We start from the raw sequence: 18,186 nt of genomic DNA on the forward strand, positions 1-18,186 counted from the left end.
AAGGATTTTTGTTCTCCAAGAATAACTCAACTGAATCCCAGTGACGTATGAAATGCCCATGTGTTGAATTTAATATGATGTTGTTGGTAGTTTTCCGTTTACCTTTGAAGATGGTTAAGTCGTGTTTTATTTACAAAACATGTCATATTACAAGCTAAAATAAAAAAAAAAAAACAACAGAAACCCTAAAATGGATCAATTTTGATCTAGTTTACACACAGCAGAGTGCTTATTTATCATAAATGTTAAAAAAAAAAGAAGAAAAATCACAGGGACGAATGGCTTTTATGTTTTGAAGCAACTGATGTTTTTTTATGTTTCATCCAAAGTGATGGCCCATTCTTTTGCAAACAGAAAATGCCAGAAACCCTTGGTACCTGTATATTCAATTTGAAAAAAAAAAAATGAACATAATGCTTGATCAAATAGTTTTGGGCCAGTCAAAAGAAAAACTACTATGCATGCAAGACCAAACAAAAAAAAAAAAAGAAAAAAAAAGTCAAAGAAATGACTGACAAAAGCACATGTGCTGTGTTTCAAGCCATTTAAAACAGGAAAAAAAATCCTTGAATATTAAAGAAACATCTAAAAAGATATTAACTAGTTGGAGTATGAGTTAAAATGGACTGAATTTCTCTCTCTCCCTCTCTTTTTCTGCATCAATATTCACATTCTTAGCCAGGCATATGACACTACACGTCATCTATTTCTTCTGGAAGCCCACCAGTGTCACGAAATAAAGCCTCAGAGTGCCACAATAGCTTTTTTAAACTTTTCATAGTTAACAAAAATGTTAACTTCTAAATGTTCTCTCGGAAGCTGTTAGATCCTGTACTTTGCCTAGTGAAAGGCAAATAAGAGAATAATATGCACTAGCCATATCAAATGACCAGAATCACTAGAATAATGATTGATTGAGGAGTGATCTTATTAAACTGGGATCTACCAACAAATATAAATATTGATCACTCTTTATTGGAAATGTGGCTATCATAAATCTCTTGTATCCTACAATGCACAACATGAGTGTGATAATGATGATGACATCCAGAACGTGTATTTTGACTGAGATAAGCACTCATATCCGTCGAGAGACAATGTTATTGATCAACTTTAGCGATCCTGGTTTGAAGCACGATGAGGTATCATATATGTTACGAGGACTTTACATTACCTTTACATAGAATCAATGACACAAAAATTCAAATGTTCTCATTGCACTGCATAACTACTTTGAAAACAGAAATGATCTCAGTTTTCTGTGTACATTACTTTAGCAAACAATCTTTTTTTTTTTTTTTACTGGACCCATTTCTTACATATTTCAGTTTCTGATATATTAAAAGAAGATATCTGAGTTATTGTTGACAAAAGAGCCCAACACACACACACACAGACACACACACACACACACACACACACACACACACACACATACACGCACACACACTCTACTGTATCTCTACATGTTTAAGAGATCAAGCTTCTAATAGTCAGCACTGGATTTTATACAAATTAGTGCCTTTGCAAAAATAGATTTTTGACATTTTCTAAACATTTTTAGTAAACCCACATTTATCATCCTTTATCCTTCCTGTTACTATTATTTTTTCTTCAAAGTACTTTTTGATTGCCACTCTATGAAATGTCAACCTCTATAGAAATCTGAGGTATATTTCTGACATTGTTATTACAATTGCTGGTACACCAATACATCTCCAATATTATAAGACATTGCAAGGCTTCTAAACAGTGGGAGAAGACATCTTAATAAATCAAGGGACCCTCTTTACATTAAGTCTCTATAAAAACTGTATATTTATAAAATAACTACATTTGTAAGTACAGTGTAACCCCTTTATGTGATATACATTTGAATAGGTATATTTATATATATATAGTTAAACCAGTGTATGGTTGAGAATATATAGTTAAATTACTATGCTGCGTATAATTCATGTAATAAACAAATTACATACTGGCAATTGCACATATTGCAAATGCACAACTAAACAGAAGTTACAGAGTACTATTGGAGTTTCAGTGTAAATACACAGTTGTTGAGGGCACTTAATAGTAAGTGAGGTCAAAGTAAGCAAAAAGAACATTATAATGGGATTCAACATAATAAGGCATTGCTTTAATGAAACCTACTGGACAAACAATTCACAGTTTTAATCCTTGCTCATCTAGTGGTTACTGAGTCAATGTCTTCTTTGTTGATTGTTTTAGATAAGTAAAGACAGCTGGACCAATGTAACCAGCACACAACAACAAGTATCATCCAAATTTGACATACGAATCCATAAATATACAACATGGAGTCACTGAAACATTGAGATGAAGAGCTTTCCTAAACCAAAACTCACATAGCCGTCCCTTTGTACATGAATATTGGTGCAAGCAAGGGGAAATGAAACAAACAAACCAAAAAAAACAAAAAAAAACAACAACAACAAAAAAAGAAGAAAAAAACAAAAATTGACCTATTGCAAAAAATCTCTTAATGACATTGTTGGAAGAGCACTGCCAGCCAACTCATGGCGTAAGGTCAATTCAACCTTATTTATTCACAATCATTCTACAAGCACAATTAAAAAAACAACAACTGAAAAACAAACAAACAAAACCAAACATATATTATTGTATATATCTGTAGCATCAAGTATATGTTCAATGGGTTGATTCCTTGTGAACAGTGGGATCATTGTTGCGATTCCACAACATAAAACTCGATAAACAACAATGAAAAAACAACAACAACAACAACGAAATAAAACAATTCATAGTTCCATAAGGCCAGATCACTTGCTTACTGCTGCTAACATAGCCTATTTACAATCACCTATGCAAAGGAAACAGTCAATATTCCACTAAGAAGCTGATATGTGTTGGCCTTATCAAAAGAAAAAAGAAAGGAAAAGAATACAAGACAAAGGAAAAGAATCTTCAGTTGATTGTGCTTTTTAACCCACAAACCACTTCATTACTGAAATGGAGTTTTGTTTTTGTTTTTTTCAGAGGCACCAGAAAAAGTGCTAATACGAGTCTGTGATCAAGAAGAATCTCTAAAGCTATAACAAGGACTAGAAATACAAATAATTCATCTATTTATATATTTATAAAGTTAATGCAGTTCATTACCAACTCCACCCCATTTTAAAAATTCTCTCTGATGTCTGTCAGTTTCTGTCATCTGTCACTCCATCTGTGTCAGTTTGCAAAGCCCTTATGTTTGCCCTATGTGTGAAGAGGATGGGTTGGTTTGAAAAGGAAGGAATCCTACTTGAGATGACCCAGATCCAGATGAAGTCGAAAGCTTGTACAGAAAGCAAGAACGGGTTCAAGGTTGAACACTTTAAAAAGGAGACCTTTCTGAAGTGGGACGCTGAAGTTCTCTGGACTAGTTCTCAACCAGCCTTCGCTGTAGAAGCTGTTTTTTTTTTTTTTTACTGATGTTGAGCTCTGTCGCTCTGTACTTCTCTCTGACTTTATCATCTCTTTCTCTCCCCTCTCTCTCTCTCTCTCTCTCTCCTTTCCTCCCTCGTTGGGATTAAACAGTTACTTCGGTCTTACTGGCTGTGTGGTAGTGGTGGGGATGGCCGGGAATATACTGTAGGTGGTCCACGGTGTGCGTCCGTCTTGAGGCGAACGCCTGCCTCTTGTTTGCTGAGTGGTTGACGGTCAGCGTGTTGTAGTTGTTGTCGTTGGAGGCACTGGGATGGGAGTGCATTTTGGTCATCTTGTAGTGACGGTCCATGACAGGCGTGGTGGGCACAAACATGTCTGTGTGCGAAAGCGCCCGAGACATGGCCTTTTCACGGAAGTTGGAGCGTTTGAGTGACAGCATCTTCTCTGGTGAGAGCAGAGGGTCCTGTGAGTGCAGCCGGTCAGCAGACAGAAGCTGTTCCTCGGAGAGAATGCGTCCGTGATAGGGTGACATCCCGCCTCCGTAGGACGACAGGCCGTAATCGCGTTTGGGAGCCCGGGCGGGAGACAGAACGTGATCCTGAGACATGGCTCTCTGAACGCGTCGGGGTTTCTGACGTGACTGTACTGTTGGCCCCTGGGGCTCCTGGTTTATCTTCACCAGGTGAGTTGGGAGGTTCCCCCGCGAAGTCATGTCTGGCATATGTCTCCTCCTTGCGTAGTACTCATCCACATCCTTATCAGCTATAAGGAGAGGAAAGGTGTTATGCAGGGAATATTAGATGCAGCACTCATCCCCTCTGTCCTGCGTCTCTATCTCTCTGCTTACAAAGAGTGAAGAGACAATAAAGCTCCTTATCAGGCTAACACATTGGTGCATAATAACTTTAACTCACTGAAATCAATGTAGGGAATGCAGCCAGTGACTCAGCTTCACTCCTATTCAGAACTGAGACAAGTGAGGCCAGACTGGCACGTCGATTTGTCTTGCTAGAGCAGAGCAAGGGATTTTTGGAGAGGTGTAGAAAAGATTGTCAAGTCACTGAAGCTAAACAGCTCGGTTGTGACAATCAACTCGGTGCAGCCTCGTGTAGCAGGCAGTATTCCTGGCAGTGGCAGGGCTGGGTAATAACGGAGGGATACTTCAGTGGCATCGCAGTCACAATGTGTGAGTGATTACTCATGCCGAACCAAAGGCCACTTTCATAATGGCGTCCAACTCCAACACCAGCACCAACTCGACAATGTTTAATTGGTCTTCCACACTCTGCATGGCTGCTCTCTTAAAGTAGACAAACTAAAAGTCTGAGACTTCCAGCTGAGGGGCGTGAAGAGGCTCGCTAATGAAGCTTCTTTGGAAAACACTTGCCCAGACGCAAACAAACTGACACAGTCTCCTATGCAATCTAAAGCTAAGCTTACTGCTGTAAGTAGATCATAACTAGCTTACCTCTTTGTAAAATAATATTATTTAGTATGATTTACTTAATATGATTAGAAAACGTATGGTTATAAAACAGTTTAAATTTGGCACTGAGAAGTCAAGAGCATATCACATATTCTGAGGCTTGGAGGTTATGGCTTTCGTATTAACATTAATTTTGAGTTTCTAATGATTCATATCAAAGGTAGTGTGTATAAAGGTCAGGTTCTGGGTCATTCAGTTCATAAGCAAAGCTCAATAATCACTGGGCAAAAGTCAGACTTTTGGCATTAACTCTAGTGGCATATGAATGCTGCAACTGACATTATGATGGCAAATGTCACTAGAAATTGCCTACAGGCTCAGGTCTGGTGAGTGACCACAGAAAAGCTCCAGGGCTTAATTAGATGGGTAAAGGTGAGGGAGAGGAATGAGCTTTCATAATGATTGTCGCACTTTACAGAACTCCGCAGCGTGACGGATTTTCATATTAATGTGGCATTGCTATGACAAAACAGAAAATGCCGTATTGAATCACTGACGTGAACTAGGTTAATTCCTAGTGATATTTTAACGACCATTTTTTATCATTGTGCAATACTTCTGTTTGTTTTGGAAAACTAATTGGTTTTAGTTTTGTTACGGGTAGGATAATTCAAATTGAACAAACTAACCTGTATTTAATGTCTCAAAAGTATCTTTCACGTTGTTTTCGTCATGGTAAATGGTAACCGCGGCGACAGTCACCACTGTCCGTTATGCTTTCTAGCTGTATCGCCTCCTGACAAGAATTAGCCTTAAATTTACATAAAATGTCTAGAAATAATTAAAAACACGTGGAGAGACATCTAATAACCTATTAGCAGTACCCTCCGTGCATCAGAGCAGCCAATTAAGGGCCCTTTCTCCTTCCTCCAGCACCACGTGTATTAGATTGGGCAGCATCTGTGGCAGCTATTGATCCCAGTTCTTCACTCTGCCAAGCCCAGCCAGCCTCCACGTAATGCCTCACTAGTGAAACATCAATTCCAAAGTGATCTTTAGAGGGGATTTAGATAAGATGAGCAGCAAGAGAAAGGGCAACACAATAATATAATTTTGCTTCTCTTAGCATTGGGAGGGATTAGAGAGGCTCTGTTGTTCTTAGACGACTTTTAATCCTTTTTATGCTGATTAAGGAACCAAGAGGAAGCTATGGCCAGATAGGAGAAGCTACCCCAGTCCATCTTGTCACCCAGGAGGAGCTGAAAGAGGTCATTTTGGTGCTGTAGCCTCCATAATGGGCATAGAGTCAGACCAAAGGACAACTGAGATTGAAGAGAGCAGTAGTACATAAACTGTGAAAGAGTTACTGTGTGATGCTTGGAATGGCATTTCAGTCAGCTGTCTTTCTACTCTCTCTCTCTCTCTCTCTCTCTCTCTCTCTCTCTCTCTCTCCTCTTTTTTCTCTATCCTAGTCTACCTTTCCCTAGTCTAGTTTCTCTTCTAGTTTCTCTCTTCCTGTATACTCACCCTTTCTCTTGCTCTCTTTCTCTCTATCCATCTATCTATCTATTTATCGCCCACTCCAGATGGTTTCCTGAAGAAAACAAAGATGCTTCTGATTATTTTACATCGTTGGCTTCCTTCCAAAATCCTCCCTCACTGCTGTAACTGCATCGATTATAAACAGGGTCAGAACACAAGTTCTCAATGAGTGTACCACCTACAGCATTACTTTAGGTAAAGCTCATCTCTCTCAGTTTTGTTTGTTTGTGTTCTTTCTCTTCAGCTGTGTTTGCATCGGCTTGGCTTGCTATAAACCATGTTTACACAGCCAGCTCACAGTCCCAAACACAAACCTTTAGCAAAGCCATTACATAAATTTCTGCTTATGTCTCTATCCTCACAACAATAAATTTGCTAATGTAACCAAAACACACAGGGTCATGCGATGTCTCAGAAAGTTACGACTACTGTCGAATGGAAATATGAATCTTTAATAAGGAATAAAATATTGATTTGTAAGGTTGCATAGATGCTCAGTGGGACAGCATTGGTCCTCATATACTATCTCTGTGTTGCTTTCAAACTAACAGGAGGTTCAGCAACGCTTAGATTTGGGCACTGGCTTCATTCCCTCTCATGACCCATAAAGTATTGACCATCAGAAAGTCAGTACTTGACAACCACATAATAAAACCCAAGTATCAAGAAGAGAGATGTGCTTTTAAGATAAGTGTATGCATGTTGGAGTTTATCAATATTACCCTGACCTTTTAACTGCTCAAAGAAATATTTTAAACCAACAACATTCAGATAGGGGATGCGGTTTTGAGCGCTCGGGATTTCGAAAGCAAAATAAGCATTCCCAACCAGTGCAAAACTGTGGAGCTCAGGAGCTTCAGGTATGGACAAGACAAAAGCAACGTGCAGAAAACAAAGTTAATGACATGCTGTTAAGAGTATCTCTGTCTCGCATTTCAGGGTTTTTTTTTTTTTTTTTTGGATATTAAGCTGTTGCTAGTTTAAAATGCCGTTAATGTTCATGAGCTACGTGAAATGGAGACCCAGATGGGACTGTATTAAATGTTCATTTAGATGTCGTTCAGAGCTGGTGATACAGGACATGGAAGAGTGAAGCTGGATCATCTCACATTTAGACACTGATAATGCTGTTATTTGGCAACACACTCACAAACATACTACGGTGTGTTCTTTTTATTAGCTGCTCAATGACCCAGCTACGTTAATGACCACATTGACTTTGCCTGCGACTTCGGTATGATGACATTTTGCATACAGCACCACTACTGGGAAAAAAAAGAGAAAAAAAAAAAAAAACATGCACAGGGATTTGGTTGCATCGCTCTGCCCGTCTTATACAGACGTCAAGCTGATGCAACGTTTCCGAGGTAACCTTTTCTCAGGTCTCTTTTCCAATCTGCAGTGCTTAGGGGGGGAATGGCATGGCATATGTAATGAAGAAAAAACCTACTTAATTTCTTGAGAGAGGAGTATTTACTTAAGTCAGCTTTCATGGCCAGCTCGTAGGATGGAGGAAGGTTTGTGAGGTTCTGGAATGATCTCGAAAAGGAGAGATCGTACGGCTCCGTCTGAGACGTCAGGATGTTGTTCATGCGTGGCTTCTCTGTAGGATGAGACAACGAAAAAGAAAGAAAGAAAGAGAGAGAGAGAGAGAGAGAGCAGTGAAGACTAATCAAGCCTGCAGTCAGCAAGAGACTACATCAAGGCATCCAGTGATCCACACCCATAATAACTCAGAGAGGAGTAAAAGTTCATTCACAACAGAACACAAGGACACAACAAAACCAAAGGTGGGGACAGGAGGGGAGGGGGGCATATAGGGAGGGAGGGCCACCAAATGAAGTGGACAAAATGTAGTCACTTCTGCCTCAGCGGCTTGGCTTGAGCTGAGACAGTACAGTCCTCTCTCTGTCTGTCTGTCTGTCTTTCTGTCTGTCTCTCTCTCTCTCTCTCTCTCCCCCTTTCTCTCCCTCTCTCTCTCTCTCTCTCTCTCTCTCTCCACTGGCGTCGCGCTTCCATGAGAAAATAAGGGATGGAGTAGGAGCAGCAGCAGGACAGAACAATGCCAAGCCATCGATGAGGCCAGAGGCTGGTTTACATGTGGAGCTTTTATGACAATGCCAGCTCAACACATATCAGCACACACACACACATACACACATACACACATACCCCCCCTCCCACACACACACACACACACACACACAACACCAGTGACCATATGGCACACACTGCAAGTGTTCATACATGTGGAGAGAGAAACGACATAATGAATACAGCGAGTGAGGAGAGAAAGAGAAAGCACAGTGAACAAACAGAGAGAGAGAATGAAGGGAAGGAGGAATGCAATGAGAGGTGATTCCTGCACTTGACAAGAAAAGAAGAGAAAGGAAAAGGCAGAGACTGAGAAAGAGAGAGTGTGAAAGGTGAGAAAGACGGGGGGGAAAAAAAAGTGAGAGTTCACAGAACAACGACACACTGGGCCTGGTGCATTCAGTCTGAGCATCTAGGAGAAAAAGCATCCCCCAAACAGCCTCGACCCCAGATAACACTACACCACATCACCGTCTCTTACCCTCAACAACAACAACAATAACAACAACAACAACAACAACAACAAAAATCAAGCCAGAGGAGAAAATAATGTAGCATACACATTTACTGGAAGTGTAGATGTGTATTACTTACCATATCTCTCTATTCTGTGGCCTAACAAACCCAAGCAAGAAAAGATAGAATCAATAACAAAACAGGATCACATTGAAGTACCATCCATCTTTTGTTAAAGTCGTGATATTATGTGCACTGTAACTAAAGGGGAAAATGTAGTGTCTCCTCAAGACTGCAAAGTTCACTTTGAATGGTTTTTTTTCCCCTTGAAATTTTCTTGAAAGTGTCTGAAGGTTTTTTTTTTTTTTTTAGTTTTTTTTTTCTCGACACTGTTTTGGATTTTTAAAAGTTGGCCTCTTGGTTTGAAAACCAGTAGAGGGATAAGAACCCTGGCTTGCTTCAGAACCAATTAATTTAGCAAGGCAGATCGAGATAGCCGAGAACAAAGTGCTGACGGAGTTTACTCATTTTCAGTGTAGTTCTTCACTACTTCTCTGACAGAGATGTGACTAATCAGGACTTGCACTGAATAGCTTATTTACTGAAAATCTTATTTGGGGTAGAAATAGATAGGGACCAATAGAAAGTAACTGAGGATTTTTAATATCTTGAGTGAGCTCTATAGATTTGATTATCACACCAATTTTGTTTTTCATTATCCAAGCAAACTCAATCCATTTACCATCCCGGCTTTTAATATCCTGCCACAGTTATGTCTTGTCTACTTCAAGTTTTTTTTTTTTTTTTGTTTTGTTTTGTTTGAATTCTCCATAAAGTCTTTAATTGCTCCTGCATAACTGAACAACTGTTTCTGATCTCTCAACCGTTATTGATGAAAATGACAAAATGAGTTGACATGTTTTGAATAAATCCCTGATAGCTTTTTGGACACTTTAATAGAGGAGTGATAAAAAAAAAAAACATTTAAAAAAAATAATCATGCTTAAACAAATCCAATTATTTTAAAGACATTACGAACAATTAGGAGCACCAAGACGCCTTTACAGCGCTGTGGCATTTCTTGGCATAGATTACTTGGTCCTATTTACAGAATTTTCTTTCATTTTCAGTTTTAATTTATTTAAGCTATACTGGTGAACTGGTAAACTAATGGTAAACTGATAAACTGATTTCGGGTAGAGTTGTGCAATGCAAAATCCTATAGATAGAGATGAACCAGGACTCCATTGTGTTGGTGAGTACATGAAGGATGGCAGAGTTCTTACCAATTTTCGGTGTGTGGGATCCAGTGAGGTCCAGGTGGCTTGTGTAGTCATGTTGGTGATTATCTGGCAGAGAGAGAGAGACAGAGAGAGGGTTAAATGATATGATTCAGAAAGTTTTAAGAAAACACAAACACCCAAAAGAGAGACATACCCCACGGGCTGAGAAAGCATTGTGCTTCACTTGTGCTTCACAGTTAACTGAAATATTCATCAAAACATTTTACAACACGACAGTCTTCCGTAAAGAAAAAAAAAAAAAAAACACTTTGTTGTAGATGACAGACAATAAACAGAACAAGTACAGGTGATGAAATTTTCCCCACTGTAAAACTAATTTGGGTTGATGTGTGTTGCTTGAACGAGAAAACGCCAGAGAATCACAGCCTCTTTTAGCCAATCAGAACAGAGTACCATACCACCAACAATTTTTAATTCCCATGCCTCTTTCGATCTGTTCACCGTCGTTAGAAAAAAAAGAAAGTTATCAGGGGAGGGAGGGGGAATATATGCCTTTAAAATTACAAGAGGTATAGAGTTGCATGGAAAAACGACACCTCCTCAAGTCTTTCTTTCTTTCTTCCTTTCTTTTAGTGAACTGAACTGAACTGAGCGCTGAATTGTTTGTAGTGCAGTCATCTGTTCCTTTCCTTAACTTTTTCTTATTACAGAGACAGTGTTGGGATGCTCTGTAATGAGAAAGACTTGGAGAACCTCTGTTATTCAATAATGTCTAGTTAACCAATACAGAACAGAAGCTCTTTGCCGTGGCTTAAAACCCAGCATATGAATATTTGATAACCATTCCTGATTTGCATTTTAACAAGTTCATTTAGGACGTTGTAAATGAAATAAATGCAACACTAAGTGCTGTAATCTGATTAGACACAAGAACATCAAATTTTGAGTGACAGCAATGTTTCTGGATCACCATGAAGTTATTGTTGTGACTGCATTACTAAACAATGACACTTCACTTCAACACTTCAAAGGAGATATCTCAAAGAATTTTCACACCAGTTCTGCTTTTACAAATCTTTTTAAACTAGAGGATTGAATATGATCATAAAACGCTTCAAGTCAACAAGAAAACAAGTTTTGTATTTGGGGAGATTTATATTGACGTAATCAGATTGGGGAGTGAAATCCGTTGTGAAGCTTGTTAAGTACCAGTGTTTCAGAGAAGCTGTTTCTCAGACAAACATAGCTGATTAGACCAAAAGACAGCTGCAAACATCGGCCAATTACACGGCTCTAAATGGCAATATATTCTAAAACCTCCAAACTTCTGGGAAAGACAGTAAACATGTCCACAGCCTGCCACCCTTTGTGCTGCTCTCCTCAATCATCCAGCTTTGATCAAGGGACCAATTATCTGTTCCTCCGATGGCGTCGGTAAATCAACCTGTTTTGAGCTCTGATGGAAAAAGCTTTACACCCACATACACCCACATACACACACACACACACACACACACACACACACACTCTATCTCTCTTTCACACACACACACACACAAACACCCTGCTCCAGCCACTAACAACACAGGCACAAATTATTATATCAGAAAATTATAAGGATGTCGTGGGCCAGAAAATATGAGTAGAACACTTCTGAAGTATTAGGACTCTGGTCTGAAAATGGTACTGTTTAGAATTCAAACTCAGAACACCCACTGCTGAGTACTTTTGCATACTGTTCTCATATGTTTCCATTCACATTCTTGCACCCACCAAAATATTATCATAAAAATGCATGTGTTATATTTTTGCTCACTACTCACTACTATAGATTCTCTGTGATCTCTTTCCAGGCTTGTAAAGAGTTGCAGGTAAGAATCAGTCAGAATAACTACTTTATTCTTTTAACCCACCATAACTGTTATATACATATATTTCGGATTTGAATTTTTGGAGACATTTAACATTTGGGGACATTCCTGTTCCTCGGAAATATGTAACTAGATCGACATGCTTTCATGGACTTTCATTTCCGCACAACAGTTAGGGCCAAGCCAGGACAATAAGAGATACATACAGACATGAACACCTTATAACAGCCTCCTAACCAAATTCATCACCCCAGCACTGCCACTCCATGGCCAGGTTTTAACTCATGCATCCTCCCAAAAGTGCATGAGAGCAAGAGGAACAGTTACGTTGTAGACCCACCAATCATGTAGTAACTAGAATTTTGAAAGGTTTTCAGTCACACTTTGCTAGGTGAAAATCTATTGTGTACAAAGGGTGAAATATCTGCTAGTCTAGCCTGTGGTATTCTTCTATCAATGAGGCCCGCGACAGATTTTTTTTTTTTTTTTTTTTTGAGAAATATAATAAAAGCTTAAACCCATATGTTACCTGCTTGCTTAGGGTGCACTCTCCACTGTGATTCAGGATGTCTGAAATATCCCAAATTGGTTTAAAATCAAATTAGAGCTAAGGTAATGCAATTGTGGAGGCTAAAGCAATATCCTGGCCAAAAAAAATATATACTTGAAAATGTCTCTGATATCATCAATGCCTCTCCTTCAATTTCCCATGTTTTTAGCTGTGATATCTTTTTTCGTCTGACTTTCATATTTTTTCCTGTGTCACTTTTGTATGGTCTTCGGTATTGTTTTGCTTTCACACCGTAGACTGCAATCTGTTTTGTTCAAAGGCAGAAAATATGCCTTTCCCTTAACACTTACCCATAAGCACAATAACTAAACATTCAATACTACCAAAACACAAAACATTCATTACACACAGTGTGATCTCTGAGACGCTGCACAGATTCTGTCTGTCACAACACGTGGCCTGTGAGCCAGACAGGGGGCAGAGGTACCACACTGCCAACTTTATCCAGCTCATTTGGGGCAGAATTCAGTTTAGCAACTCAACACCATGCTGCTTCCCAATGCCCTATGATTAGCTTGGCAGCGTGAAGTTCAGAGCTGTTTTTTAAATAGCTGGGGTTATTTTATGTGCTGTTGGTTTTTTTTGTTTTTTGTTTTGTGCTGTGTGTTTTGTTTTTGTTTTTTTTGTTTTTTTTTAGAACGGAAAATTAGTGCTGAACAAGAAAAGAAATTAGCGCTGCCATCCTCAGTGCCAAGACCATGTTGTTTTATAGCCAATATAAGTTAAATATAAATAAATGTAAGTTCTTTATGATAATGATAGTGCGCATAATTGAATAAGTGATTAGTTCTCACACTGAACAATTGGATGGAATCATGGTATTCTGGATGACAAGCTGCCTTGGAATTACCACTGTTGTCATTAGCAACAGAGCCCATATGGGAAAGGTAAACAACCCAGCCAGAGCATTCATCAGACTACATAGGCTTATGTTTATGGCTGCCTGAAAGCAGTCGCAAGGATTTTCGTCAAACAGCGAAATTCCAACGCAAAGCAATTTTTAAAAGGCACTCTAGCTGACCCAATTAATATGCTCATCATGTTTTAATGAGCATTTACTCCCCTCACTGAGATCTGGGTCATGTCACATGGATTTAGTTGTGATTGACATTTTGACAGACTGGATTTTACACCATCACGCATTTTCTACTTTTGCACTGTGAGAGGGAAAGATTTTATAGTCAGAACTATTCTTCACACCACCCCCATTCCCCAGTTCTCTTTAGGTCTGACCAGTAATCCCTATGGAAAAGAAAATCAAAACATGATTAATAAAAAAAAAAAAAAAAAGCAATGATCATTATACAAAGGTAACATATTTGGATCACTAAAAAAAACATCAAATGGTTTTATTAAACACCAGTGAATGGCGCTTTAAGAGTCAGTGATTTAGACGCGAGGGCTTCCGTTCAGGCAGGTTTATAAAAGTGTCTGTCCTACATTGAGGAATCTGGAGGGACACAGAGCACTTCACAGGCAGCCCATTCGCAGCGCTGGTGATCAAATCTCTCGCATTCTCCGGGGGTGAGAATCTACCCAATGTAAAATATACTGTAAAAACATAACACAACTGACAGCTTTCAACAAATTCACAGAGAGCATTAATAGCAACAGTTAAAAGTAAGAAAATATATATGTTTAAAAAATATATGATGACCAGCTCTATTAAACTGAAAATGTGTGTAAAATAAATCTATCGTATAAAAACGCAATTCTAACAATATAATACATCAATTTGTCTATTATTATTTTTTCTTTTTACAGCATAATGAACATTCCTACAGGTTTCATGAATACCTTAATCCTTGTGACAAGCTCTACACAGCCATAAGATATTTGGCCAACGTCACCCAAACCTCCTTTGGTGAACTGAAGTCGGCTGGTCTTGGCAGGAAGGACGTGGAGCCTCTGGAGTCACTGACTTGCTAACAAGGATAAGCACAGATTTATCTGATGTCTTCTTCAATTCGAAAGAAGTAACATCACACAAAGCTGCCTTTATCCCTGCCTAAGAAAAGGTTCTCTCTAATGCCCACGACAGGAGTGTGTGTGACATGCCTGAGGCATCTTGGAAAGTGCCGGAAAGGTTGGACTGAGCTGCTGTCAGGGGGGGAAGATTCCAGGGATACAATTGGGGGAAAAAACATACATTATACAAAACAAACTTATGAGTTTCAAAAAAAGCATCAGAATAACAAGAAAAAGAAATTCAATAAAAATAAAACATTTCACCACTCAAATGAATTTGAAATTTTGTTTAGGAAGTCTCATTCGAATGACCCGGCACTGGTTTTCTGAGTCTTTGCACTGAAGAACTGTTTTATTCTTTCAGGCACCAAAATCAAAACCCCATGGACAATGCACTAGAGATGCACAGGAAGAATCGTAAGATACATGGGACTTTCAAACGTGGATTATCTTTTATAATATCTAAACAGCCGTTTTATAAGCTCTCAGCCTGAGCCAATGGAGCTGAACTAACTTGTCTCACCGTTTATGTCCCTGGGGTATAGCAGCAGCATTACACAGAGAAACCAAGCAGTGAATTCCATTGAATGCTTTTAGAAATCAAGTAAATAAACACTGTGAAAAGAAAAGGACCAAAACCCTCTCCTGAAAGCTGCAGCCAAACATTTCTGTGCCTTGTTTTTTTTTGTCAGTCAGAATTAAAGTCTGTACGAGATAAAGTGAAAAATTAAGTCTTTCTTAAACTTTTTTTTCTCATTTTGTTTGATTAATCACTTTGCATGTTTCCCCTCCAATTATGTCTGTGTTTTTTTCTTTTTGTTTTTTTTTAGCATAAGAGAACTATTAATAGGGAAATGTGATGAAACTGTTTAATGAAGAAGAAATGTCAGCCTTTGAGGAGATGCTGCAAACTGGAAAATTATGCCTGGAATCTGTTAATTAGTTTGCAATTAATAATAAAGTTTGACTGTACCCTGACATTTAGTCACAAATGTCTAGGATACTTAATCTAAAGATTTGCATTTCTCACTTTCTTTTCCTTCTTTCAAAGAGTAATCACATTTAATTTACATAACATAAAAAAACAAATGTGGTCAGATAAGAAAAAGTTGAGGAGTACATAAAGAAACAAAAAAACCTTCCAATGAGTAAAGTTTTACATATGTAACACATTTTCCTTTCTCTTATTTCACTCAGTACTCCATACACTCTGTACATGTAGTCCATATTCAGAAATTACATAACTAGTTTCAGTTTCTTAAAATGATTCATATGAGTAGTAGATCCTGTAGATTCATATGAATATATAACATATTTGCCTTGAAAGGAAATGAGCTGTAGTTTTCTCATTATCCATGCTGTTTTCATACTTAGATCCCACTGTCCCTCTACTCTAAATAAGATAGAGTCATGATATGAGCTAGGAGAAGCTATATGCCCAGCACCAGCGGTGGCAAGCAACACTTGTCTGACAGAACAATGGGCCACCTTCCAGAACACCTCGAATGTTCTACAGCTTGTAAATTCTACCTTGATTCACTGGCTGAATCTGCCTCTTTTTCCCCCACAAATACTCAATTGTCTTATGTTAATGTCGGAGGCATTCTGACAAGTTAAGTGATGTTAATTAACAATGCTTCCATCTCTCAATAAGTCATACAAAATGGACGAAATTCACTTGTTTAGAGGTCTCGCTATATAGAAGACCGCAAAGGAAGTAACCTACTTTGTAAAATTAACTTAGCTCACCCTCAGAGCTTTATGATAAAAGAGCAAGACGTGTCATTACTGTCAAGCAACCTAATAATTACTCACAGAATCTGAGGTGAGCTAAGAAAAACCACGTGTTATTTTTAAAACACTCAGGATGTACAGAAGTAGACGACTGGTCTCAGCCCAACAGTTTCAGTCCATCAACTCCTCTGTCAATTCCCCACCCAAGGAGCCCATTTCCTGACGCATTAAAATGCGTTCATTCAAATCATTCAAATTAGTGAAGTAAATGCCTCCTCTCTTCTCAGTAATTTTATCTCCTCTGCGACAGACTGACGTTTGCGCCAGGCTTTTGTCGGTTTGCCCAGAACTCGAGCCTCTCCTCGCTTTTCCGTCCTAGAAAGCTCCAGGTTCAAACTGTCACTGTGTATCTGTGATTTACTGGAGGTACCTTAATCAGGTGATACCACCCAACACCACACCACACCAGACAACATGGACGGATAGAGCCAATTAATTGCCTTTGAGCAACTGATATGAGGGACTGGCAGCAAAGGTTGATCAGCACTTTGAGGCACTTATCGTGAGCCTTTTGATTTATACAGTGCTATCACCCTCCGCAGGGTGAGCAGGCAGCCTGAGCAGCACCCTGAAACCCAGCGGACAAACAGCGATAGGGAGGGTTTCAACTGTGCCGTTGCCTGAAAAAAGCTAAGAGCGCTACTGATTAACTTCCTCAGCCTGTGCCTCTACCCATAATGATGGGTGTCCTTCTAAGTACACTCAGTAAACAGAGGAGGCAACATGCACTCTGATGCAGTAATGCTCACATTAATTACAATCTGTATACAATGGTAGCGTTTGAGAGGGACTCATGTGAGAGACAGCTAAAACAGGCGCTATTATAAACGCAAACATGGAAAATAATTGGTGCCATACGCTGTTTCCTCGGTTGTGCCACATCGGGTCGCCCAGCGGGCACAGCTGCCTTGTTCCTTCGTGTCCTGCCGGGATGATTAGAATCCAATTGCTTGACTTGTTTCGCTAAAACCATTCTTGGAGTTTCCATACACTATGTTTATCAATGTTATGACTGGTGCCATAATTATGCTAACAAGATCAAATAGTGGCAGTTTTAGGAAGCGGAGCCCAAATGGACTTGTTAAGGGGCGGTGGGGATCTTTATGTGGATGACTAGGGGTTCCTGGCAGAATTTTTTTTTTGCTCAGAGACGACCATTAGCTTTACGAGCTAATTAAACCACTGTAGCCAAACTATGCTAATCAAACAAGCTCAGTAATACAGTCCCTACCTGATAGAGCTCCTCATGCATTTTCATGCTTTGAGCTCAATAATAAATGCCTATGATTCATTTTCTTAAGAAAAAGAGAGGAAGAAACAGAGAAATGAAGTGAGAACAGAGAGATACGGTAAGACGCTACCATTATTATTTTAGTGTATTTTCGATTGGATTATGGAACTTCTTGAAAAGACATTTTAAAAAAAAAGAGATTTACTTCCATAATTTCACTCACCTTTTGTATCTTGCACAACCCATATGATGTGAGTAAGGTAAGGACACACTACTTTTGACACATGAAACTGAGTGCAGTGATCCTAGAATCATAAATCAACATTTAATCTGTTGGAAGGATCATGCAATGATACCTTTAACTATATGTGGCTATGAATGGCTGATCATAGGGGATGATTGACAGATAGTGACCCTGGCTAACGCATGCATCAGAGGGGATCCAAATACCAGAGGGGAATAGTGTAACTGGGATCCATAAATCTCATGTGAAATATTCAGCTCTGCATTTTATGAGACAGTCTTAACTAGCCACACTTGGTGGTTACTGTAATATTTTTTAAAGTGTTATTACCCTT

General features: G+C 39.0%; 1 protein-coding gene across 1 annotated transcript in view; it reads right to left on the minus strand.

Moving 5' to 3' along the window:
- Positions 1 to 3,553: 3,553 nt before the first annotated feature.
- Positions 3,554 to 18,186, minus strand: part of LOC115826964 (shisa family member 6) — a 45,668-nt gene continuing 31,035 nt past the window's right edge. The window contains exons 5-8 of the mRNA XM_030790918.1: positions 10,216 to 10,278; positions 9,068 to 9,088; positions 7,857 to 7,982; positions 3,554 to 4,173 (exon numbers count right to left, since the gene is read on the minus strand). Coding sequence (XP_030646778.1) covers positions 3,554 to 4,173; positions 7,857 to 7,982; positions 9,068 to 9,088; positions 10,216 to 10,278 — 830 coding nt within the window. The remainder of the gene's footprint in view (positions 4,174 to 7,856; positions 7,983 to 9,067; positions 9,089 to 10,215; positions 10,279 to 18,186) is intronic.

Source organism: Chanos chanos, chromosome 13 (assembly GCF_902362185.1).
Source record: "Chanos chanos chromosome 13, fChaCha1.1, whole genome shotgun sequence".
In the NCBI taxonomy this organism is placed as follows: Eukaryota; Metazoa; Chordata; class Actinopteri; order Gonorynchiformes; family Chanidae; genus Chanos; species Chanos chanos.